This window comes from Heteronotia binoei, chromosome 21 (genome assembly GCF_032191835.1).
Source record: "Heteronotia binoei isolate CCM8104 ecotype False Entrance Well chromosome 21, APGP_CSIRO_Hbin_v1, whole genome shotgun sequence".
Taxonomy (NCBI): Eukaryota; Metazoa; Chordata; class Lepidosauria; order Squamata; family Gekkonidae; genus Heteronotia; species Heteronotia binoei.
The window spans coordinates 173,536,973-173,561,658 of NC_083243.1; the positions used below are offsets into that span (position 1 = coordinate 173,536,973).

Below are 24,686 nucleotides of genomic sequence, written 5' to 3' on the forward strand. Positions count from 1 at the left end.
GTTAGAACTGCCTTGCCTGCCCTTCACTTCACTGGCTGCAAGGAAATGTTGCGCATGATGATGTCACCTCATGTATCTTTAACACATTACCAGAGAGAGGGGGAGAGAGAGAGAGAGAGAAAGCAAGACAGATGAGGAGAAAGGCATCAGCAGCTGCTACATGTTCCACATAAAACACAACTTGGGCCTGAGCCAATCACATATAGCGAAGCACAGACAAGAGGAAAGCAGAATTCAAGTGGCAAGACTGCACTGTCCGTCTACAGCCCTGTCACAGCTTCCAGGAACTGGCTCTTGACTCATCACACCCAGCTCTGGAACCAAAGCAGAGGCGGGACAGGGGGTGAAGGACATGTGCCTCCTATAAAGGGCTCCATTCACTGCCCTGGTGCCTTCTGTTCAACACAGCAAAAATGCCAAAGCTCAGAATGGTAATGAGTTTTTCATACAATGGGAGTTGACTGAGATCTCTGCATCCTCCCATGCCCAGAACAGAATCTGACAACAGCTGGCTGCCATCCCTCGAGGGATGGGGAAACAGAATGGATCAGAGTTGTCCACTGAGATGGTGACAAACAGTATGGAGTGTCTGCCAAAGTCTCGAAGCAGCAGGAGGAAGGTTGCAGGCCTAACTTGCCTGGGAAATTATAGATGTTTGTATACAAATGCTAGAAATGTTCGAAGTAAAATTGGTGAGTTGGAATGTTTAGTGCTGGGGGAAAACATAGACATTGTGGGAATTTCAGAAACTTGGTGGAATGAGGAGAATCAGTGGGACACAGTGATTTCTGGATATAAGTTATATCGGAAGGATAGGGAGGGAAGGGTTGGAGGTGGGGCGGCACTGTATGTCAGAGAGGGTATACAGTCCAGTAAGACTGAGGTCAAAGAATTAGATTCCCTTCTAGAAATGCTTTGGGTCGAAATAGAGGGCCCAAAAGGAAATTTAACTATGGGAGTTCGTTATCGCCCACCAAATCAAAAGAGAGAGGACGATTATAATATGATGGAAGGATTAAAGATAGCGGCTAAACGTAAAAACTGTGTCGTAATAGGTGATTTTAACTACCTGCAGATTGATTGGGTCAATATATGTTCAGGTCAAAAGAAAGAGATTGAGTTTCTAGATGCTCTCAATGACTGTGCTATGGAGCAGATGGTCACAGAACCTACCAGGGGTGGGGCGATCCTGGATTTGGTCCTAAATAATGCCCAAGACTTGGTGAGAGATGTAAAAGTGATCGCACTACTTGGGAGCAGTGACCATAACATTTTTTATTTCACCATTTGTATAAATAGGGAGTTGCCCCAAAAGACCAGCACAACCACGTTTAACTTTAAAAGGGGTAAATTCTCTGAGATGAGGATGCATGTGAAGAGGAAACTGAAAGGAAAGGTAAATACAGTCAAAACCCTTGGAGAAGCTTAGAGGCTATTTAAAACTACAATCCTAGAAGCTCAGATAAAATACATACCACAAGTTAGGAAAGGCACAAACAGGTATAAGAAAAGGCCTGCATGGTTAACAAACAAAGTAATGGAAGCTGTAAAAGGTAAGAAGGACTCCTTTAAGCGGAGGAAAGCTAGTCCAAGTGAGATTAATAAAAGGGAACACAGGCTGTGGCAAATCAAATGCAAGATTGTGATCAGGCAGGCAAAAAGGGACTATGAGAAGCATATTGCAAAAAACAAAGACCAACAATAAAAATTTATTCAAATATATTAGAAGCAGGAAACCAGCCAGGGAGGCAGTGGGGCCCATGGATGACCAAGGGGTAAAAGGAATACTTAAGGAGGATAGGGAAATGGCTGAGAAGCTGAATGCATTTTTTGCCTCCGTCTTCACTGTGGAAGATGAGAAGTGTTTGCCCACTCCAAAACCACTAATTTTGGAAGGGGTGATGAAAGACCTGAGTCAAATTGAGGTGACAACTGATAAGTCACCAGGTCCTGATGGCATACATCCAAGAGTTCTGAAAGAACTCAAAGTTGAACTTGTGGATCTCCTGACAAAAATATGTAATCTTTCATTGAAATCTGCCTCCGTTCCTGAGGACTGGAAGGTAGCAAATGTCACCCCCATCTTTAAAAAGGGTTCCAGAGGAGATCTGGGAAATTACAGGCCAGTCAGTCTGACTTCAATACTGGGAAAGTTGGTAGAAAGCATTATCAAGGACAGAATCCGTAGGCACATTGATGAACACAAGTTATTGAGGAAGACTCAGCATGGGTTCTTACCTCACTAACCTGTTACAGTTCTTTGAGGGGGTGAACAAACATGTGGACAAAGGGGACCCAATAGATGTTGTTTACCTTGACTTCCAGAAAGCTTTTGATAAAGTTCCTCATCAAAGCCTCCTTAGTAAGCTTGAGAGTCATGGCATAAAAGGACAGGTCCTCTTGTGGATCAAAAACTGGCTAATGAATAGGAAGCAGAGAGTGAGTATAAATGGGCAGTCTTCGCAGTGGAGTATGGTAAGCAGTGGGGTGCCGCAGGGCTCAGTACTGGGTCCATTGCTCATTAATGATCTGGAGTTGGGAGTAAGCAGTGAAGTGGCCAAGTTTGCAGATGACACTAAATTGTTCAGGGTGGTGAGAACCAGAGAGAATTGTGAGGCACTCCAAAGGGATCTGCTGAGGCTGGGTGAGTGGGCGTCAACGTGGCAGATGAAATTCAATGTGGCCAAGTGCAAAGTAATGCACATTGCGGCCAAGAATCCCAGCTACAAATACAAGTTGATGGGGTGTGAACTGGCAGAGACTGACCAAGAGAGAGATCTTGGGGTCGTGGCAGATAACTCACTGAAAATGTCAAGACAATGTGCGATTGCAATAAAAAAGGCCAACACCATGCTGGGAATTGTTAGGAAGGGAATTGAAAACAAATCAGCCAGTATCATAATGCCGCTGTATAAATTGATGGTGCAGTCTCATTTGGAATACTGTGTACAATTCTGGTCACCGCACCTCAAAAAGGATATTATAGCATTGGAAAAAGTGCAGAAAAGGGCTACTAGAATGATTAAAGGTTTGGAACACTTTCCCTATGAAGAAAGGTTAAAACGCTCGGGGCTCTTTAGCTTGGAGAAACGTCGACTGCGGGGTGACATGACAGAGGTTTACAAGATTATGCATGGGATGGAGAAAGTAGAGAAAGAAGTACTTTTCTCCCTTTCTCACAATACAAGAACTCGTGGGCATTCAATGAAATTGCTGAGTAGTTACGTTAAAAATGGATAAAGGGAAGTACTTCTTCACCCAAAGGGTGATTAACATTTGGAATTCACTGCCACAGGAGGTGGCGGCGGCTACAAGCATAGCCAGCTTTAAGAGGGGATGGGATAAAAATATGGAGCAGAGGTCCATCAGTGGTTATTAGCCACAATATATATATGTGTGTGTGTCTGTGTGTGTGTATATGTGTGTGTGTGTGTATATGTGTGTATATGTATGTATGTGTGTATATGTGTGTGTGTCTGTATATATGTGTGTATATGTATGTATGTGTGACACAGAATGTTGGACTGGATGGGCTATTGGCCTGATCCAACATGGCTTCTCTTATGTTCTTAATCTGGAAGCAGAATGCCTGACTAGTAACTATTACAGCCATCAGCAACCGCTTGATGTCTTTTGTTAAATTTAGCAGTAGAAGAGTTGTGTTGAACGCTCATCTTCATACACAAGAGCTGCCTTCTCACATCTTTAGAAACTTAGCTGCTATTTAAATTGAGCAAATGTTAATTTCTCATAGTTGCAGAAATAAGAATGTAATTGTAGCAATTCCTTTCCAATAGTGGCCAACCAGACTTTATTTATATATTTATACTATACCCATCTTCCAAGGAACCCAGGCAGCATACATGGTTCTTGCCGCTCCCTTTATCTTTATGCAACAACCTGTGAGGTAGGTTAGACTTAGAGCAGGGGTGTTGAACTCACTTGTCATGAGGGTTGGATCTGACATAAATGAGACATTGTTGGGCCGGGCCATGTGTGTCATAAAATGTAATGCCAGGTAGTGGAGATATAAACTTTATAAGGGGCACAGACAAACACGATTAAAGATTTTTTAAAAAACTTAAAATAAAACGTGCTTAAAACATCAGCACTCTTGTAATATTTTGTTATTTGACAGTCTCTGACAACTGACACTTCTTGTTCTGAATTATTGCATCAAAATTTGGAGACAATGTCTATGCTGAAGCAATCTTGAGGTGTTGTTCACGTGTGTATCTGTAAGCTGCAGAAAACCTGCTTTTGATTAATTGACATTCATTACAGAAATCTCGTGGTCAATACTCTATGCCAGGGGTCCTCAACCTTTTTAAATAGGGGGCCAGTTCACTGTCCCTCAGACTGTTGGAGGGCCGGACTGCCGTTACTGTACAAGGCCGCGGGCCGTCAGTTCTCCGTCTTCTGCATCTCTCTCCCTTCCCCACACCACACACCCTGGCCTGGGAACTCACCTCACCTCGGTATCACCTCACACTCTGTCTCCGCCGCCTCAGCCCAGTGCCGGAAGTGTGCGTTGCTAACGCAAGTTTAGGTCGAACGTCACTTCCGGTCTGATTTTGCCATAACCCGGCGGGCCGCATAAACGTCCTCAGCGGGCCGCAGGTTGAGGACCCCTGCTCTATGCCCTAGGACCCAGGGGAAAACATGAAATGGCTGGGCATTGTGAGCTTTTGTACATAAGTTGCCTTATGTGCTGGTCATAACACAGACTAAGTGCTATGTGTTTATCTACAAAGCTAGAGTCTTCCCCAGAAAAATAACTGCAACTCCTATGAGGCAGAGCAAGAATAGAGAGACTGCAATGTATAGTGTTGAGGGGGGAGCAAGGCAAAAAGCTTTTACTTACCTTGATAAAACTGTGCTGGTCTTACAGATGCTTTTTGTATTTCTCCTATGGGATTGAGGCAGCCAGCAAAGCAGTGTCTTGCTCTTCTCCAAAAGAGGGGGAGGGAGGAGGCGCCTCCGCCAATGGAGGAGCTCGGTTGTGTGATTGAGAGCCTGGCACAGCTCTAGTTTCGATTGAGAGAGCCCTAGCTGCGTCACACTCTCTCAATCACACAGTAGAGCTACAGAGCCAAGCTCCTCCATTGGCTGAGACTCCTCTTCCCTCTCCCTCCCTTGAGGAAGAGGGAAAGAGTGAGGAGAGGCCGCTTTGCTCTGCTGCCTCCATTCCATGGAGAAAAACAAAAATGGTGATGACAGAAGCAAGAGAGACAGAGAAGGAAGCAGATTATAGGTAGTTCCTTGTGGGCCACATAGATGCCCTCTGAGGGATGGATCAGGTTCACGGGCTGGACATTTGGCACCTCTGCCTTAGAGAAGGTGATTAGCCCAAAGTAATTCACTGAGTTTCATGCCAGAGTGGGAATATTAACTTGGCTCACCTTAGTTCTAGGCCAGTACTTTAAATACCACACCACACTGGCCATTACACTGCACTAGCCGGATACCCACAGGAAGCTATAAACAGTATTCATAAGACCATACTGCAAGTTTCATTTGGGTCTCAAAATAATACGCTAATGAACAAGCACAATTTTTCTACTTCCCTTGTGCCATTTCTACAGGTTCAGGGGATTCTATGGCAATCCCTTGCTGCAAACACCTACCTAAGGGCAAGCTGCACTTCCTTGTATACTTGCCAGGGCCAGGAACCTCGTGCGTACTCTTCTCCATGTCAAACACTGCCCTGCTGTGCTTTTTCAAGAGGCAGCTTCAGCTCAGCTGACTGAAAACAAGTAATGGAGTCAAGTCTATCCTGTTATTGAGGGGGATTGTTGAAAGGAAATGCTATGCCATGCTGTATTCTTCTTCTTGTTGTGGTTCACTGGCTTAAAATTCCACAGATCCTTTGCTTTTATTTATTAAGTACGTTTTATTTACACTTTTCAACCATAGCTGGTCACCAAGGCAGCTCGCAATACCATTTAAAAGCAACATAAATGCTACCTCCCTCCTCAGGAACCAGTCTGGAAGGGCCTCACAGAAGTGGTTACTCTCAGCTCCTACGGGAGGGCATTCTATAGGTGGAGAGGGGACAGCACCAGAAAAAGCCTTTCCTCAGGTACCAGGCAACTGAGCTTCAGACAAGGTAAATTTCCGAAAGAAGGTGCCTTGTGTAGATCTCAAATTCCAGGTAAGACAGTACAAGTGAAGATGATCTCTGAGGTACTGAAGGTCCCAGCCGTTTAGGACAGCATTTGCAGAGCTTTCCTCAACTTCACTGCCTGTTACCTCTCATTTTTATATTAACAAGGCTGGTCTACCTACTATCCCTTCTAGGCCAGTGGTTCTTCTTTGCTTATCAAGGTTATGCAAATTCCTGACACCACTGTGCACACTCTGGGAAGACCTCATCTGAACAGTCAGATTGGAGATGTCCCTGGAGGGCAGTTTCTCTTTGACATCGTGTAAGTGCTGCCACCTACAGGCAAACTCTCTTCATAGCTTCAGAGAAAAGCTGTATCAGTTAGTCCAGTGGCACCCTACAGAATGGGGGGGGAGCCCTCCCCCACTCTGAGTTTTTAAAGTGTGGGGTTTTTTTCCTCTTTGGAAGCAACAGGGAGCTAGTTCAATTGTCTAAAAGATTACAGCTATACATATGCTAATAGCCCTGGTAGGAAAACCAACTAACGAATTTGGTGCTAGGAAGACTCCAGGTGATTTCTGGAGATTTCCCAGAATACATTTCAGGGGGGCTCCCAGGATACACCTGTGAACTGGGTGGACTGGGTCAAAAAGGTGGAGGGAGTGATGTTAACGGGGTAGAGTCACAGGTTTGATAAAAGCCCTTGCTCTGAGGAGAAGGCTCTCTTGGTGCTGGTTCTTCAAACGGAAAAGACTTCTGAGTGATGGTCAGTCGTGGTGGCCATCTTTTTTCTGTGATATATGAGGGCCAAACTGTCAAAATAAATGATTGTAAAAATACAAATATTTATTCTGGTGTACACTTTAGCAAAAGATAAAATAGGTTAAAAGAAATGGTCCAAATATCAGACTCTTAAAACTTCTTGCATACAGAGATAATAGTTACACAAATGCAATCGACAGCTATATCTTATGACCAATAAAACATACATGTTTCAGCCTCCTAGGGCCTTCCTCAGTGGTCAATATAACTATTATAAAACAACACACATATGAGGTAACAACAGCATTTTTTTGGTCATTTTTGAATTCTGTATGGGATTATTATGTACATCTGTAATGCAATAATTTGCCTTTTTCCCCTCTCCCTTTTGATAATTCCAGAAAACAACACCTGGATTTAAAGAAAATATTTTTTCATATATTTACTCCTGGATATGTGTTCTTTTATAACAGTAATATTGACCATGGAGGGGCCGAAACACATAAGATACAGTATATCCATCAATTGTATATATGTAACTATTATCTCGGTATGTAAAAAGTTTTAAGAGTCTGATATTTGGACCATTTCTTTTAAAATGTACACCAGAATAAATATTTGTATTTTTATAATAATTTATTTTTGGCAGCTTGACCCTCATATCACAGCATATCTTGGGTTGAGTCCCTCTCCCTTTTTTTTGTTTCTTGGCCATCTTTTTCTGACCATGTGGTAATGGGGTGTAGCTTTAAAGATCACTAGTGCCTGCCTTATTTTAACATCAGTTAGGGTATAACTAGAAAAGGGAAAGAGGATTGCGTTTATGACAAATTTTCCTTTGAAATCTGTTCACTGATCTAATGCTGTGCTAAGGATGCTTGTACATGTTTTCTTTTCAATAAATCTTTTTTTTTTTACTTTGGAGGATGGTTCTCAGTCTCTGTACCACCAGGGCTGGCCCGAAAGCATGTCGTGCCCCAGGCGGACTTACTGCCCACGTGGTCCCAGGCTGACCCCTCCTGTTTTTTCTGTGGCACCTCATTGCGCACTCCTCTCCACTCCCCCGCTCCACCCCGCCCTGTCCACCTGGTGCACTCAGACGCTAGCCTCTTGCTTACCGGCTTTGGTTTCACTCTCACCCCGGAACAGGAAGGGAGGGGAGAGCGAAGCCTTTTCCTGCTTGATATTAACAGAAGCATCTCTTGCAATGCTGGGCGAAGTCGGTAAGCACACGGCTGGTGTCTGAGTGCGCCTTGGGCAGGGATGGCGGCAAGGTGGCCTGTCTGCGTGGGGGAGGAAGGTAGCCTGCCCGCCACCCGCTGCTGCCGCCTAATTGCCCCTGAACAATTAGGCATTTGTCTTGGGTGTGTGGGGGGAGCCCAATTTGGCGCCCCCCCGGCCTGGTGCTCTAGGCAAATGCCTAATTTGCCTAGTGGGCAAGCCGGCCCTGTGAACCACCAAGATCCCGCCACCATCTTGGACACGCTACTGCAAGAGGGGCCCCCTGGTTGGAAGGAAAGCAGTCTGCATGCACATGGCTATTTCTCAAGGGGAGCCCTAAAGTTGCATTTGGTCTCTAAGGTAACCACTTGGTCGGTGGTGGGAGACACCAAGGCCAGGCCTCAGCACCAGGAAGGGGAACTGTTCCTCCCAATGAGAAATCCCTAAAATGAGCAGCTGGTGACAGTGAGTTCCCCGAGAAGAAGGAAGTGATAACCCCACCCCAGGACCTGTCATGTCAAGGAGAGATAGGCAAAGCAGGGTCTAAAAGGCAAAGCAGGCCTGTTCTGCCACAAACAATAGTTTCAGAGTATAAGCTTTCAAGAGTGAAAGCTCCTTTCATCAGGCATAGCTTGGTACCGCCACTAAAACTGCAGAACAGCTGGCTACTCACTCACCTGCTCCACAGTGAGGGGAGAGCTTATTTCCTCGCCCCGTAGAAACATGGATCTCTGAGTGAGCACCTCAGACAACTGGAAGGTATCCAAGCCAAGCAGTTCACTGGAGTTATTAAGTGCTAAGAGAGAAAGCAACAGAGAGAGAACAATAAAACCTGCTGCAACAAAGGATTCTGTTTTATCACCTAAGGATGGGGACGATGGGCAAGGGGTAGATATTTTCACAGAGAGACAGATTTTTCCCCTCTGGAGAAACCAGTAGTAGTCAGCATCCAAGATGCAATACTAGGCTGGAGAGATTTTACTGGCATGGGATAACAGTTCTGCTGTGCTTATTCCACCATAGGCTCCATTTAGGGAGATAACAAAGCCACATCAAACCACTTCTCACAAGCCAGGTACATGAAGATGTAATCTCTTCCCCACCCCTGTGCCAGAGTGGCTCATAAGTCAACATAAGACACTTGCCAAGAATGAGCCTGCACTCAAAGGAACAAAAGTGCAGATCCATTTAGGTCATGCAACCAAGTCTGCCAACACAGTAACTGAACTAGAATATTGTAAGGCAGGTAACTTATGAGGTTGGAAAGCTTCACATTACTGAAGAATCACACACACCCAGAGGTCACACTGGAAAGAAACTGGGACCTGTCTCCTGTCTTTTAAGAAAATGTGAGTATATCCCAGCATCACTTTTTCTCCTGTGAACCATGACAGGAAAGCAGCAAAATGCCCTGCAGGTCCAAGGGTACCAATTTGCAGTCTGCCCATTGTTTGCAACGATGGAGAGAGTTTCCATTGTTTTCTGGAGGGGGGGGGATGATTTCCACCAATTCCCCTCTCCCATCTTGCTCTGTATGCTGTTTTTGTGGGTCCACCCATCCTCATTAACAAAATGTCAAGAGCTCTGTAGCCCGCAGTAGGAGGGGAATGTAGGGAAGCCCCCCTCTGGGGGCTCCACACCTTAAGTAGATCTCACGAAGTACATGGCACTAAGTACATGGCACTCTTATGGAAGAGAATCAGGTTCCAGGTGTGAACTCCATTCACAGGAGGGAATTACATACCAGTTTTGGTTGTAATCTGAGCTCCTCCAGCTGTCATGAACTCAATGTTTCCAAGCTGCAGAATGCCAGAAAGAAGTTTGAAAATGTCCCGGATCTCTTCAGAACTGAACCCCATCACTTCAAGAGCAGTCTGGTCAAAACACATTTAAAACATGTTATCCACACCTCCCAGAGGAGATGCAGATTCTTATCCTGGACCACTGGAAAATTAATACCTAGTGTTTACTCTCCTCTTCCCAGCACAGACACCAGGAACTTACTGTTTCAAGAGACAATCCAGAATTCATGAACTAGAAGATATAATCCTACTGAATACTATGGAATTTACTACTGCAGAGGAATGCTTTGGACTGAGCTACACAGTCTTCCTGAGTTCTAGTTCAGTCAGCTGGAGTGGATTCTCAGTCCTCACTAAGCAAGGGAGCCTCTCATCCCACATAGAAACACCATGAAAGACCTATCTCGCACTCTTTCTCCTGCATCTTATTCAGATGTCATGAAAAAAATCACTCTTCATCTTTCCCCATTTGGTTATGATGGGCATGACTTTGGTTAACAGTCATGTTCACATCTTCCCTTCCCCCATGCAAAGGCTGAAGACATAAGCCTTCCATTAACACAAAATCAGTCATGATCTTTGAGTGTTGGTGCTTAGCTTGGCAGTGGTTAGTTTCCTTCCCAATAATCCAAGATCCAATCATAGCTAAGAATCAGTTAGCAGGAAGGAAGCTAAGCCCATTCAATCCAGGGGCCTGTACTCAGACTACACAACAAACTGGAGTTAGTCTTGAATTAAAAATTCCTGCCTTTAATCTCCACACCCCATGTGAGGGGAGGAGAGAGGTAATGTGTGAGCACGTTTATGGTAGTTTCACATGGGGACAGTCTTGTGCGGTTCCCCCGCTGCTATTGCAGCTCCTGATAAAGTGCAGAGGCAATGGTACATATTATAGACTTCCCGACAATTTCCCCAGCAGTGATCAACCCTCCCCTGGGTCACAAAGGATTTTGCAATACTTTTAAAAAATGGCACTAGAATATTAATATACAGATATGCCACTGCAAAAAATGTGTAAGCAGTACTCTTATTTCCCAGGTTTCCTTTCTTTTAAAAAGTAAGTCTCTACCTCCTTCCAATGCAGATATATGCCTTTCCAAGGTCATCCACCGAGCTACATGGCAGAATGGGGATATGAACACTAACCACTAATCTGCCTTTTTAAAAATAAAAACAAAACACCTTGTCTTGAGTTCCAAGGTATTCTGGAGAAAGGTGGGCCTCTAAGTGTGTGAAATAAATAAATGACAATGAATGAATAAATGAACGTATTAATTGGCCACATGATTAAGGTTCAGACTCACCGTGACATTGCTGAACATCTCTTTGTCATCCAGGTTCTCATTAGTTACACAGCCAGATTGATTCAGGTAATGATAGCTCTTGGGCTCCAGCAGGCATAGGGCTTCTGTAGGAAGGCAGTTCCCAAAAGCAGAAAGGGACCAATCGGATCAAGAAGAACAGAAGCCGAGGAACACAGACACAGAGAAAGGAGAAACATGAGTTACACATACTCTGGGAGGAGCCAACTCTTATCTTGGCTGCTCTCATCTCAGGATGTGGCCCATACACCACATTCAATTCCACACCTGAGCACCAAAACTGAATTACTGAAAAATTTCCCCTGAACTGGGACCAGGAATTGAGGGGGAAGGGGGGGTATGTTAGCAGTGTAAGCTAATTATTATGAAGATTTGGGAAGAAACTCTAATGGACTACTGATAACCTCAGAAAAATTCTGTGTATCAGGCGTAGGAGTAAGCCACATGGAACACAGAGATGTATAAAATGAAACAGTAGCCCTGGGGAAAGGGTTGACTTCAACTGAAGAAATGACACAGGGATAAAGAGTCAATACATGTTCTTCCCTAGCCCCTACCCAAATTCCTCTCCCTTCAGCTGCTTTTTAAGACTAAACTACACATGGAAGAATCCAATCAGGGATCACTAACATAACATGCGGTTTGGTTCCCTTTGAATTCTGGGAAAACAGCCTATTCTCTTAGCTACTTCTATGTGGGGCATTCTCGCCAGCATAAGCAACTACTTCAGGAAATCCCATTACCTTTTTGTTCCCCTGAGACACCAGCTAGCAAGGCATAGAAGATATGATAATTATGTTCTCCTGGATTCTGATGAACAACTCTGTTCTGAAATGTAAGAAGAATGAAGGGCAACTGACAATCAAGCCCGCAACTAACCAAGAGAGTCACAAATATTTAGGTTATGTCAAGTAGTCTGCTCTGTGCTCAGCAGCTTGTTCACTATCCAGGCAACAAAATGCAAGCAGTTTTTCACACTCTGCTGCTTATATTCATTTTTAATTTTTCTACGTTTTTTATTTATTTAGGGTCCACCTTTCTCACAGGGACTCAAGGTAGGTTACACATAGTGAGTTGGTACAAAAGGAGAAATTCAATCACCAATGCATTAGGATTGTAGAAGTCTGGAACTAACCAGAAAGAACTGAAGCATTACGTAAGTGTTAACGTGACATATTAAGCAGTGCAAAAACTGCACAATAGGATCTTACTTACAACAATCTATACACAGCAGTATAGACCACAATCCCTAATAATTTATCCAGGCAAGTTTGTAAAGTATTGCAGCTCTATTACCTGCACGGAAAAGCCCTCGTGAATAATTCAGTTTTGCATGGCTTGTGGAAAACCAGAAGAATGAAAACGGAGAGTGCAGTCTACAACACCACTCATGATCCGTCATTGCTTACATCCATCTCCCTGATTTTCTTGTACCAAATCATGCCGCTTATTAAAAGCGCATACATTTTATTTGATCCATAAGGATGCAGCTCTTGCATTTAATGGCCATATTCCTTCCACAGCTCCTTCCCCACTGCAGCCCTTTGTTGAATTTGGCACCGCTGCATCCCTCTACTCATTCACCTGGATGCTGTGCTGATTTGTTCTGTTAGCAGAAGCTAAAATGCTAACTACTTTGCAGACTCAGAACCTGGACACTCCATTGTCTCAGGGAAAAACACACACACATTATTTTTTAAACTCTGCATAAATGCTTAGAAGGTACAGAGCTGTGTCAGTGCACTGGATCAGACCCCCCTCCCAACATTTATTGGAGGAAATAAAAATGGTGAACTTGCAATCCAGAAAAATGTATATGATTGGTCAAACACATGAAAATAACCATCACCACCCCCAAATAAAGTTCTATTTGCTTCACTTCCCTTTAGACCTTTACTGCCCACAGCCCATATAGGTCTACAATGAAATGAAACAACCTGAAATAGACTCTACTGACTATGGCACTCAGCACCGCTGATGCCATGTGTTACTAAAGACTGGACAGTTCCACCCAGTTTCTGCCAAAAATGGGTGATACAAAAAGCTGTAGATATGGAGACGTAAAGGGAAGATACAAGTGAACTTCACTCACCTTCTCCAACAAATCTGAGCAACAAGTTAAGGAGGAAGTGACATTAAGGAGAGCGTCACACATTAAGAGGAATCCAGTCACAGAACACTCTTCAGTGCTGCTATCTCCAAATTCTGTAGGCCAGAGATGCTTCATGCCTGAATTCTAAAGGCCTAATAAACTACAATTTTCTGGAATTGAGACCTAAGGAATGAGATGGATGGTAGGGTGAACATCCCCTTGTGGCAACATGGCCATCCACAGCTGGATACAAGCACACATCCAGCTCACCTAGCCTACTTTGACCCCAGCAGTTTGGGGGGTTTTTTTGGGGGGGATGGTATGCTGCTGGGGAATAGGGCTGAAGCAACCAAAGCGGATACAGTCAATAACTCTTCCTCCCTGGATGTGTCCATACTGGGAAAAATGCAGCTGGATGAATTTGCCAAAGCGACTTGAGTTGTTGTTATAAACCGTCTTAGCATTTCCAAAAGCCTCCAGGATAGGGCTACAGAGGGGAAAAAATGAGGAGAGTTTAGTTGTGACACTTGAGAGACACATTAGGGCAAGTTTGTACATACTCTAAAATGATGCAGAAGTCTTGAATTTCTTATTAGAAAAGGGTTCAATTCAGGCCTTGAGAATGCAGACTTGAAATTTAATAAGTTCAATAAACAAGAATCTAACCCCTCGGGCGATAATGATAGGCACAAAAGTGCGTAGGCAATACTTGATGCCTCAGAAGTCTATGCATAGGAAGGGGGTTTTTTCACCCCCAAACATACACCAGGACCAATAGGGTTAGGATCAAAGAAGAAATACATGCTCATTTTTAAAATCATCAGCATTCATAGCGGTGGTGCAATTCAGCTTTCACATCTGTACAATTCTGCATCCAGCAGCCCTGCTTCCAGAAGCTGTCCCAGGCAAATAGATGGGGGAACAACCAAGGTGAGTGGATGTGGCAGGCATAAGTATAGCATACAGTTCAATCCTAAACGTTACATATTTCTAAGCCCATTCATTTCTATGGATTTAGAACGGTGTAACTCTAGTTAGGAGCACATTCTTATGGGTATTATGTCCTTGGATAACCTTATTGTAACACCAACAACCTGTTGCTGTGAACTAAACATATATTGTTTGTGGCTGTTTGGTCTTCTGCTTCAGCCCCTATAATGTCTGCAATATATATAGCTGGAAGAAGACATGGGGTAAGCCCCAGATTTTTACAGTCCACAGAGGTGGGATTTCCCACACTGAATGCAGCAGGGTCTCAAGGTAAGGTGCCAGCCCTTCCTATTTCAAATCCAATACAGTTTACATTTAAGGGGAAACTGCTAGCTCTGGTTATATACCATATTTAATCAGGAGGCTGAATAAGATGTAGCTCCCCTGTGGATCTACACCTCTAGGACACACTCATGCCAATCTTCTGCTACAAGGCGGACTCGCACCTGCTCTCCATGATGGCCTCCTCCACATGTGTACTCTTCTCTGACATAGGACCACCCAGTGAGGTCTGGCTCATGGCTGACAGGAACTTCATCAGCAACTTGGCGCTCTCTGTCTTTCCAGCTCCACTTTCTCCACTGTGAACAGACACACAGCCATTAGGAAAGGACCAACCCAGGTGGTCCTCAACAGTAGGTCTGAGAGAATGGATATGTACAGTACAGACAGCTCATAGCAAAGGGAATGCGGCTGCTGGTGGGATAGAGAGGGCCTTGGCAATATTTCCCCCCTCTCACCTGATGAGGATACACTGGCTGTCATGGCGCCTCCACAGGCAGCTGTAGCACTCACTGGCTGTGGCAAAAATATGGGGCGGCAGCTCACCCAGGCAGTGATGTCGGTACAGGTCAATGGTAGCCACATCATACAGGCCAGTGATGGGCTTATAAGGATTCACGGAGATCAAGATGGAACCAATATTTGTCTGGGGGAAAACAGAGGAAGCACAGTGAGACAAGCAAGCCGTTTTTGCCCTATCTGAAACCTGGTTTTCCAGAAGGAAAGGGTGTGTATGAAATCGACATGCAAGCTCACACCAAACCTAGATCTATGGCAGTAGGGGCTAGAAGCCAGAGGTAAGAAGGTAATTGCAGAGACTGGGATGGATATTTAAGCACAGGTATTGACAAAGAAAGCAAGTCCCAGATCCCACCAGGAGGTTAGTACAGGCCCTTCTAGCTGCTGTGGGAATGTGGTTCCTTGGTATACCAAGAGCCAATTTACACACCAAAGCCCCACATGGAGGCCAGTTATCAAAAACTCCACTTTTTTATGTGAACAGAACATTTCATAGCATTTTACTTTATCTGTTGGCCCCAATGTATGCAAAACCTCCATATCAGTACTGCACATTCCTTGTATTGTATATATACTGCTTAGGATTTTTCTGTACATACTGCTTAAGATCTTTCTGATACTTGCTGTGATTGTGTAGAAATTATGCAATAAATTAGCAATCTCCAAGGATCACTGGCAAGTACGTACATATATTTGCACTAGTCATAACAAAGAAGAATAAAGATCACCCTGAACAAAGCACTGAAAAAAAAATCCCAGGACTAATACTATCTAAACTGGAAGCCAGCTATTAAAATAATATAATAAAAACAGATTACTAAGAATTTATTGAGCCCAATTCAAAGAAAGACACCCACTCACACATGGAACCATGGAACAATGGGCATGCGAATTAGGATATCATCTGTCTAAATTAAATTGCTTTCAGTGGGTTGCACATTCATTCAGATCTGTATCCTCAACCATATAATGAAATGGGGATAGAACTGGATCAGAGCCACTAACTAAAAAAAAAAATAGCGACCACCTAACGCATCTAGTAGCCTTTGGTGTATTTTTAGCAGCAGCCCAGGTAAAGTTCACAACTTTTTTGCCACCCAATGTGAAACTCTGACTTACCAAAAGAGAAGCAGTCCACTCTCTAATACCGGGGCTAACAAGTTGGATCTAACATCTATATACATAGTGGACAGTTCAGCAACTAATGAGGCCAATTTTTAATTGAACCTGTTCAACAATACACAAGTAACTTTCTAGAATTATGTTTTAGAAGTGATCTCACAGAACATTTGTGGTGATTGCTTGAAATCTCAGTGTTGTAAAAGCCTATCTTGATGGATAATCTAACGAGTTGCGGAAAGTTTTCTGTTTCTACTGTCACCGCCCCCACCCCCCCATCACACATGCACACACTTTCATCTTAATGGACTATATATATTGAAAAACAACCTTCCTGTAGAAGTACCCCAAATTTATTTGCACGGATTGAAACAATGATTTCCCAGTTCACTCAGTTGTTATGACCATACCCGTGACCTTTGTTTCATTGTGTGATGTGTGTATTATACTACTTTACTATATGCAGTATTTTAAGAAGGCTTTCTTGCCCAGGGCCATCTGCGGCAGTTCTAACCACACCTCAGTTAGATATATAGCTCAACAAGTGCCAATGAAGATATAAAACTCCATATAGGGAGTCAGACTTTTGGTCTATCAAGGCCAACATTGTCTGTTCTGACAGCTGCTCTCCAGGTCTTAACTAGAAATCTTTCAGATCTCCTTCTACTACCTGACACTTTTCATTGGAGATGCTGGGGACAGAACATGGGAGTGTCAGCATGCGAAGTATTCTTTCCATCACTGAACCACAGCCTCTCCCCATTATTGCACCCCCCCCATCAGAATGGCATGAACATCTCCTTCACACAACAGCTGCAGTAGCAACGGTAGCCAACCTTTTTAGCAAGTGTGCTACAGAAGCAATCTAATGTTCATTATAAGTTGGCATGCATGGCCGCATACTTTTTGTTTGCTTGTTTGCTTCTAGTCTATTGAATTGGGGAGCAGGCTGTGGAACCACAAGTGCGAGGCAGGCAGAAATTCAAGCCTAACTCTATTCCTTAACAAGGTCCATCATTCTAATTGCTCTTGCTCATGTGTGAAATGAACTTGTGCTCACTGTGGTATTTGTGCCAAAAGTTGACCACTTGAAATAGCCTGGGAAGCAATGCAGTGCATTTGTAAACATGCTTCTACAGCAAGGGTATGTGAGAAACTCACAGGAAAATTCTCTCATTGGGTTCTGCTTTGTCCTCTGACTTCTGATACTTCCCTCCAGCCACCTTTCTCCATTCTTTGCTTTTGCTGCCGCCTCCTTCTCCCATATTTATCCTTTTGCATCCTATCTATTTTCTTGCTTTACCCTTGTCTCTCCCTTGCCCTCCTGTTGCCCCTCTTTCCTCAGTCTGACCCCGCCACACCTGCCCTCCTCCTCACTGCTTTGCTTGCCCTCCCCCCATCAGTAAGCTAGCCACTCAGCACCCAGCCTGTTTGAGGAAAGCACTGCCACCTACCTAAGCAGAGGCTCTCCCTCCCCTGCCTCAAGCAGTGGGGGCACAGTTCCTCCTCTCCCATCTACCTGGCCGACAACGGAGTGGTAGTGGTGGCAGTGGCTCCTCCCCTCCCCTCCCTGCCCTCCCATCTAGATGCCCCTGCTCCTCTGCCTGCTCACCACCATTCTTACCAACCGGTAATGCTGCTGCCTCTGCCTAGGGTTGCCAAGTCCAATTCAAGAAATATCTGGGGACTTTGGGGGTGGAGCCAGGAGACTTTGGGGGTGGAGCCAGGAGACATTAGGGGTGGAGCCAAGATCAAGGCTGTGACAAGCATAATTGAACTCCAAAGGGAGTTCTGGCCATCACATTTAAAGGGACAGCATACCTTTTTCAATGCCTTCCTTCCATAGGAAATAATGAAGGATAGGGGCACCTTCTTTTGGGGCTCATAGAATTGGACTCCCTGGTCCAATCTTTTTGAAACTTGGGGGGTATTTTGGGGGAGAGGCACTAGATGCTATACTGAAAATTTGGTGCCTCTACCCCAAAAAACAGCCCCCCCCCGAGCCCCAGATACCCGCGGATCAATTCTCCACGATTTTCTATGGGAATAAATCTCCATAGGGAATAATAGAGTTCCCAGCAGACATTTCCCTTCCCTCCCCCCGCTTTCTGACGACCCTGAAGCAGGGGGAGGGCCTCCAAACCGGGGGATCCCCTGCCCCCACCTGGGGACTGGCAACCCTACCTCTGTCATCAGGCAGAAAGTTAAACAGATGAATGTTGTCTGTGCATGCATAGACACCTCTGTTTTGGCGGTTTAACCCCCTCCTCCATTTTCCCCTTATTTATAGATTTTCTGCAGACCTGGGGGGGGGGGGGGTTCCCCCAACTTTGCTGGGAAAAGTCTATGCATGGGCCCAATCCACAGATTTAAGTATCCGCAGGCAGGACCATGTTGACTATACATTGATTATGATAAAACGCATTGTTTGCCACCAGAGGGCAACATTCCACCTCAGTCCTAAAAAACTGTTGGTTTGAGATCATAAAATCTACCTGTTCTATGACCTCAGGAAGCTACTACTGTATTCTGCTGTATATGTACATCAGGTTCTGAGTCAATTAACCCCATGACTTTAGCTGGTTAGTTGATTAAATCTGTGTGTACAGTGCTGTCAAGTCACAGCTGACTCATGACAAACCCAGCAAGCGGCTCTCAAGGCAAGTGGGAAGCAGAAGCAGGTGACTCTGCAGAGTCTTCCTTGGTGGTCTCGCATCCAAGTACTGACCCTACTTAGTTTACGAGATCTGATGAGATCACAATATACCTTGCTGCCTTCCCTCTGATTAAATCTGTATATGAGTAAAAACAATAATTCTGAAGCAAAAAAAACAATGTTGCCCCCCCACCCGCCCGCATGACACAAACTTCTTTATTGGCTGGCACACCCAAGTGTCATAAGAGAAATTTCTTTCCGCATCAGAGAAAAAGGTTGCCTCTTCTAAGATGGTGCTTTCTATGAGAACATGTATTAAAAATAAGTCAAAAATTCTGCTGCCCAGTTAAACGGGGTTATCATGTTCAATCAATTAATAACAATTGCTGCATCCTTAATAAATAACAATATCCCCCACTTAATCATTTTTTTTAAAATGGGCTTACAACATTATACGTTGGAGATAATACACATATTGGTGATGAACACAAAAAATGAGATCCTATTTATAGGGACAAGATCGCATAGCGAAACAAGCTGCTTTTTTGTTCTAAACCTTCCAACTGAACAATAAAAATTAATCTTCTCCATCTGCACAAAACAGATATCTTTCTTAGGGCCAAATGACATATTATGCATAAAGCCCTTAACTGGATCCCCCAACATTTATTTTTAACTGAAATGAAACTGGCTACCAATTTGCTCACAGTAGCAGAACTGAGGAAGGGAGTTACTTTCTCTTGTGTCATTTTAACTGATTCAAAACAGCCTTCTTCCCCACCCTAGCTGCTGTGTGAGAGAGAATTTTTAGAAAGGTAAAGGTAGTCCCCTGTGCAAGCACCAGTTGTTTCTGACTCTGGGGTGACGTTGCTTTCACAACATTTTCACAGGAGACTTTTTATGGGGCGGTTTGCCATTTCCTTCCCCAGTCATCTACACTTTCCCCCCAGCAAGCTGGGTACTCATTTTACCAACCTTGGAAGGATGGAAGGCTGAGTCAACCTGGAGCCAGCTACCTGAACTCAGCTTCTGCTGGGATCGAACTCAGGTCGTGAGCAGGGAGCTCAGACTGCAGTACTGCAACTTTACCACTCTCCACCACAGGGCTCTTGAGAGAAAATTTAGGCACCTGTATTTTTCCCCAGAAGGGCAAACAGTAGATTGTGGGTGGAGGAGACCATGAATCTTCCAGGTAACATATAGGTTGGCCTGTAGAAATACCTTCGACTTCTTGATATCCTCCTTCTTGCAAATACCAGAAATATCTAGTGGAACACCAAAGGCTATTATACAGAAGATGGGAAGGATTTATCATTCATGGGACAGGAATCAATGGTTTTAAATGGAAAGCATATCTTAAGAAGAAGTTAAAAGGACTGAGCCATCAGAGCTCTGCCCCCCCCAAAAGAAGCTAAAGGGTCTTTACAGCTCTCTAAAAATATAAGAGAAGAAGCTATTAAAGTAAGAGGGAGATATGCTATTTAGGGTACAGGATATTATCAGTTCAAGAACAAATTATTATATAAGCTACTCATTAAGAAAAATGCAAGATCAGTACCATGTCTCTAACAGAACAACATTTCTGAAGAATCTCCCGACGGGATTTTTGAGGGTAGAGAATTGGTTATAAGTTTTAGAGTCAGGAACATTTGAGAGAAGCAGCATGATGAGTTTTCACTTGACGTCTCCGCAATGGCCTATCAAATGGAAGTAGAAAATATTCTCCGCTGATTTTAGGACCTCATATCCTTTGTCAAAGGCAGAGACTGCCACAAGTGCAGATGGGACATCAGACATGGTGCCTGAGCCGAAAGGAAATCTCTTCACGATTTCTTAGGATATGTTCATTATTTATAGTTTCATATAGAGGGAAAGTCTCACATCCCCATCCAATGCCTAGAGACTGGACAAGAAGTTCCTTTTGTTGTTCAATTGCACAGTCAAGTCCGACTCCTTGCGACCCCATGGACAAAGTCAAGCCAGGCCCTCCTGTCTTCAACCATCCTCTAAAATCTGCTCAAATTTGTGTTTGTTACATCAGCAACGCTGTCCAGCCATCTCATCTTTTGCCGTCCCCTTCTTTTGCCTTCTGTCTTTCCCAGCATCAGGATCTTCTCTAGTGAGTGCTCCCTTCTCATTTGGTGGCCAAAGTATTTCAGCTTCAGCATCTGACCTTCCAGGGAATGGTCAGGGTTGATTTCCCTTAGGACTAACTGATTTGATCTTCTTGCAGTTCAAGAAGCAAATAGAAGGGGGAGACATGGAAGTAGTGACAGACTTCACATTTCTGGGATCCAAGCAGATGGTGATTGTAGCCATGAAATTAAAAGACGTTTGCTCCTTGGGAGGACAGCTATGGCGAACCTGGGCAGTATAATAAAAAGCAGAGACATCACCCTTCCAACAAAAATCCGTATAGTCAAAGTGATGGTATTCCCAGTAAAAATGTATGGCTGTGAGAGCTGGACCATAAGGAAGGCCGAGCGCAGAAGAATAGATGCTTTTGAGATGTGGTGGCGGATGCCATGATCTTAGTTTTTTTGATGTTTTGTTTCAAGCCTACTTTTTTGCTCTCCTCTTTCACCCTCAACAAGAGGTTCTTTAGGTCCTCCTCACTTTCTGCCATTAGAGTGGTGTCATCTGCATATCTGAGGTTGTTGATGTTTTTCCTGGCAATCTTAATTCCGGCTTGTGATTCATCCAGGCCAGCATTCTGCATGATGCACTCTGCATATAAATTAAATAAGCAGGATGACAATATACATCCTTGTTGAACTCCTTTTCCTATTCTAAACCAATCAGTTGTTCCATATCCCGTTCTGACTGTTGCTTCTTGACCCTTATACAGGTTTCTCAGGAGACATGTGAGGTGGGCTGGTACTCTCATCTCTTTAAGGACTTGTCACAGTTTGTTGTGATCCACACAAAGGCTTTAGCATAGTCAATGAAACAGAAATAGATGTTTTTCTGATACTCCTGTGCTTTCTTCATAATCCAGCGAATGTTGGCAATTTGATCTCTAGTTCCTCTACCTCTCCGAAACCCATCTTGAACTTCTGGTAGTTCCCGATCTACATATTGCTGAAGCCTAGCTTGTAGGATATTTAACATGACCTTGCTGGCATGTGAAATGAGTGCAATGGTGTGATAGTTTGAAAATTCCTTGGCATTACCCTTCTTTGGGATTGGAATATAAACTGACCTTTTCCAATCCTGTGGCCACTGTAGCGTTTTCCAAATTTGTTGATATAATGTGTGCATCACTTTAACAGCATCATCTTTTAGGACTTTGAACAGCTCAACTGGGATATCGTCATCTCCGCTCGCTTTGTTGTTAGTAATGCTTTCTAAGGCCCATTTGACTTCCCACTCCAGGATGTCTGGCTCAAGGTCAGCGATTTCACTGTCATGGTTGTCGAGGACATTGAGATCCTTCTTGTATAATTCTTCTGTGTATTCTTGCCACCTCTTCCTGATCTCTTCTGCTTCTGTTAGGTCCCTACCGTTTTTGTCCTGTATCATGGCCATCTTTGCACAAAATGTTCCCTTGATTTCTCCAATTTTCTTGAAGAGATCGTTTGTCCTTCCCATTCTATTATTTTCCTCTATTGCTTTGCATTGTTCCTTCAGGAAGGCCTCCTTATCTCTCCTTGCTGTTCTGTGAAAATCTGCATTCAGTTGGGTGAATTTTTCCTTTTCACCTTTGCCTTTCACTTTCCTTCTTTCCTCATCTATTTGTAAAGCCTCCTCAGACAGCCACTTTGCTTTCTTGCATTTCTTTTTCTTTGGGATGGAACTGATTGCTGCCTTCTGTACAATGTCATGAACCGCCATCCATAGTTCCTTAAGCCGGCCTATCTCCTATTATCCTTCTTTCCATTTTCCCTCTACATTATTCCACATTTGCATTTCGGCCTGTTGAAGGAATAGGCCAACAGCATACAGACTCAGCAAGCCCCCATATCAAGAATCTTCTGAACTCTGGCAAAAGTTGGCAGTAGAAAGTGCCATTAAAGTCACAGCTGACTTATGGTGACCCCTTAAGAGGTTTTCAAGGCAAGATGAACTCTATGCCTCTATGTAGCAAACTTGGACTTCCTTGGTGGTCTCCTATCCAGGTATGAACCAGGGTTCATCTTGCTTCACTTCCTGGGCCATCCTAGTCAGAGAGCCAGTTTGGCGTAGTGGTTAAGTGTGTGGACTCTTATCTGGGAGAACCGGGTTTGATTCCCCACTCCTCTACATGCACCTGCTGGAATGGCCTTGGGTTAGCCATAGCTCTTGTAGGAGTTGTCCCTGAAAGGGCAGCTTCTGTGTGGCTCTGCACCAGCTCTTGGTTGTGAATCCTGACAAGCCTGCGGCTTGTCTTTGAAAGGGCAGCTGCTGTGAGAGCCGTCTCCAGCCCCACCCACCTCACAGGGTGTCTGTTGTGGAGGAGGGAGATAAAGGAGATTGTAAGCCGCTCTGAGACTCTTCGGAGTGGAGGGCGGGATATAAATCCAATATCTTCATCTACCTCACAGGGTGTCTGTTGTGGGGGAGGGAGATAAAGGAGATTGTAAGCCGCTCTGAGACTCTGAGTCAGAGAGAAGGGCGAGGTATAAATCTGCAGTCTTCTTCTTCTCAATAGCTAGAAGTAGCATTTTGTATGGGCATGGTTGCATACATCAGCATATGAAGTCATCAGACGTTCCTGGTATCCCTTGTCCTCTCAGTTGCTAGGTAAATCTCCTTACAAAAAATTAATAATAATAATAATAATAATAATAATAATAATAATAATAATAATAATAATAATAATAAAAAATTTTATTTATATCCCGCCCTCCCCGCCTCGGCAGGCTCAGGGCGGCTAACAACATTTCTTAAAAACATACAGTAATAAATAAAACCTTTAAATTTAACAATATAAAACAATATAAAACATTAAATTTAACAACATTAAAAACCAGTCAATACAATAAGATAGTTTGGTCTGACAGTGCTGGTGGTGTTTGACGCTAGTTCTGCCAGTTTATACACAACGGTCTAGGTCTTTAAACCGCATTGGCGGATCCTTATTTTACAGCCTTCTTTAGCAGTCTGAATAAGCAAGTTTAAAAAGGGTGGTCTTGCAGGCCCTGCGGAACTGGTCAAGGTTCCGCAGGGCCCGCACCTCCTCAGGGAGTTGGTTCCATAGGGCAGGGGCCGCAGTTGAGAAGGCCCAAGCTCTGATATTTTGATGTTTAATCTCTTTCGGCCCAGGGATAGCCATTAGATTTTTCCCGGCTGACCTCAGTGCTCTCTGGGGTTCATATGGGGAAAGACGGTCCCTCAGGTAGGCGGGTCCTCGGCCATATAAGGCTTTAAAGGTAATGACCAACACTTTGTACTGGACCCGGTATATAATTGGCAGCTAACAAAAAATTAACACTTTTATGCCTCACATCCACCTAATTATTATACATCTGGAGTTGGATGAGGACAGTTTTCCAAAGTAGCACATAGGAGAGCTCTACAAATTTCAAGCAGCACATGAAGAATCATCATGAACGACAATGTTCCAACATATTACAGACCTGGTGCTTCTTTGGGAGAAAAAAATACATATATAAAAAACTAAACTGATTTTTAGAAAAAAAAATATGTTGAAATTTGCTAAATATTAAAAACATGCCTTAAGCCAAAATTTGCAATAGATGCTATACCACTGACTCTGCCATTGCCTGACCCTGGAATGAATGGCCTTGCCTTGCCTGAGTTCTGGCACCTGATACTTGGAGCCTGCAAGCCAGTACAGAAAGTGCATAAAGATTTAATGTGAAAGACTCTTTCG

At 43.9% G+C, this 24,686-nt stretch overlaps 1 protein-coding gene across 1 annotated transcript in view; it reads right to left on the reverse strand.

Annotated features, from left to right (window-relative positions):
- Window positions 1–24,686, reverse strand: part of LOC132589054 (unconventional myosin-X-like) — a 124,946-nt gene that overhangs the window by 70,553 nt on the left and 29,707 nt on the right. The window contains exons 4-10 of the mRNA XM_060261611.1: window positions 15,036–15,223; window positions 14,742–14,876; window positions 13,661–13,792; window positions 11,957–12,048; window positions 11,196–11,299; window positions 9,834–9,963; window positions 8,767–8,885 (exon numbers count right to left, since the gene is read on the reverse strand). Coding sequence (XP_060117594.1) covers window positions 8,767–8,885; window positions 9,834–9,963; window positions 11,196–11,299; window positions 11,957–12,048; window positions 13,661–13,792; window positions 14,742–14,876; window positions 15,036–15,223 — 900 coding nt within the window. The remainder of the gene's footprint in view (window positions 1–8,766; window positions 8,886–9,833; window positions 9,964–11,195; window positions 11,300–11,956; window positions 12,049–13,660; window positions 13,793–14,741; window positions 14,877–15,035; window positions 15,224–24,686) is intronic.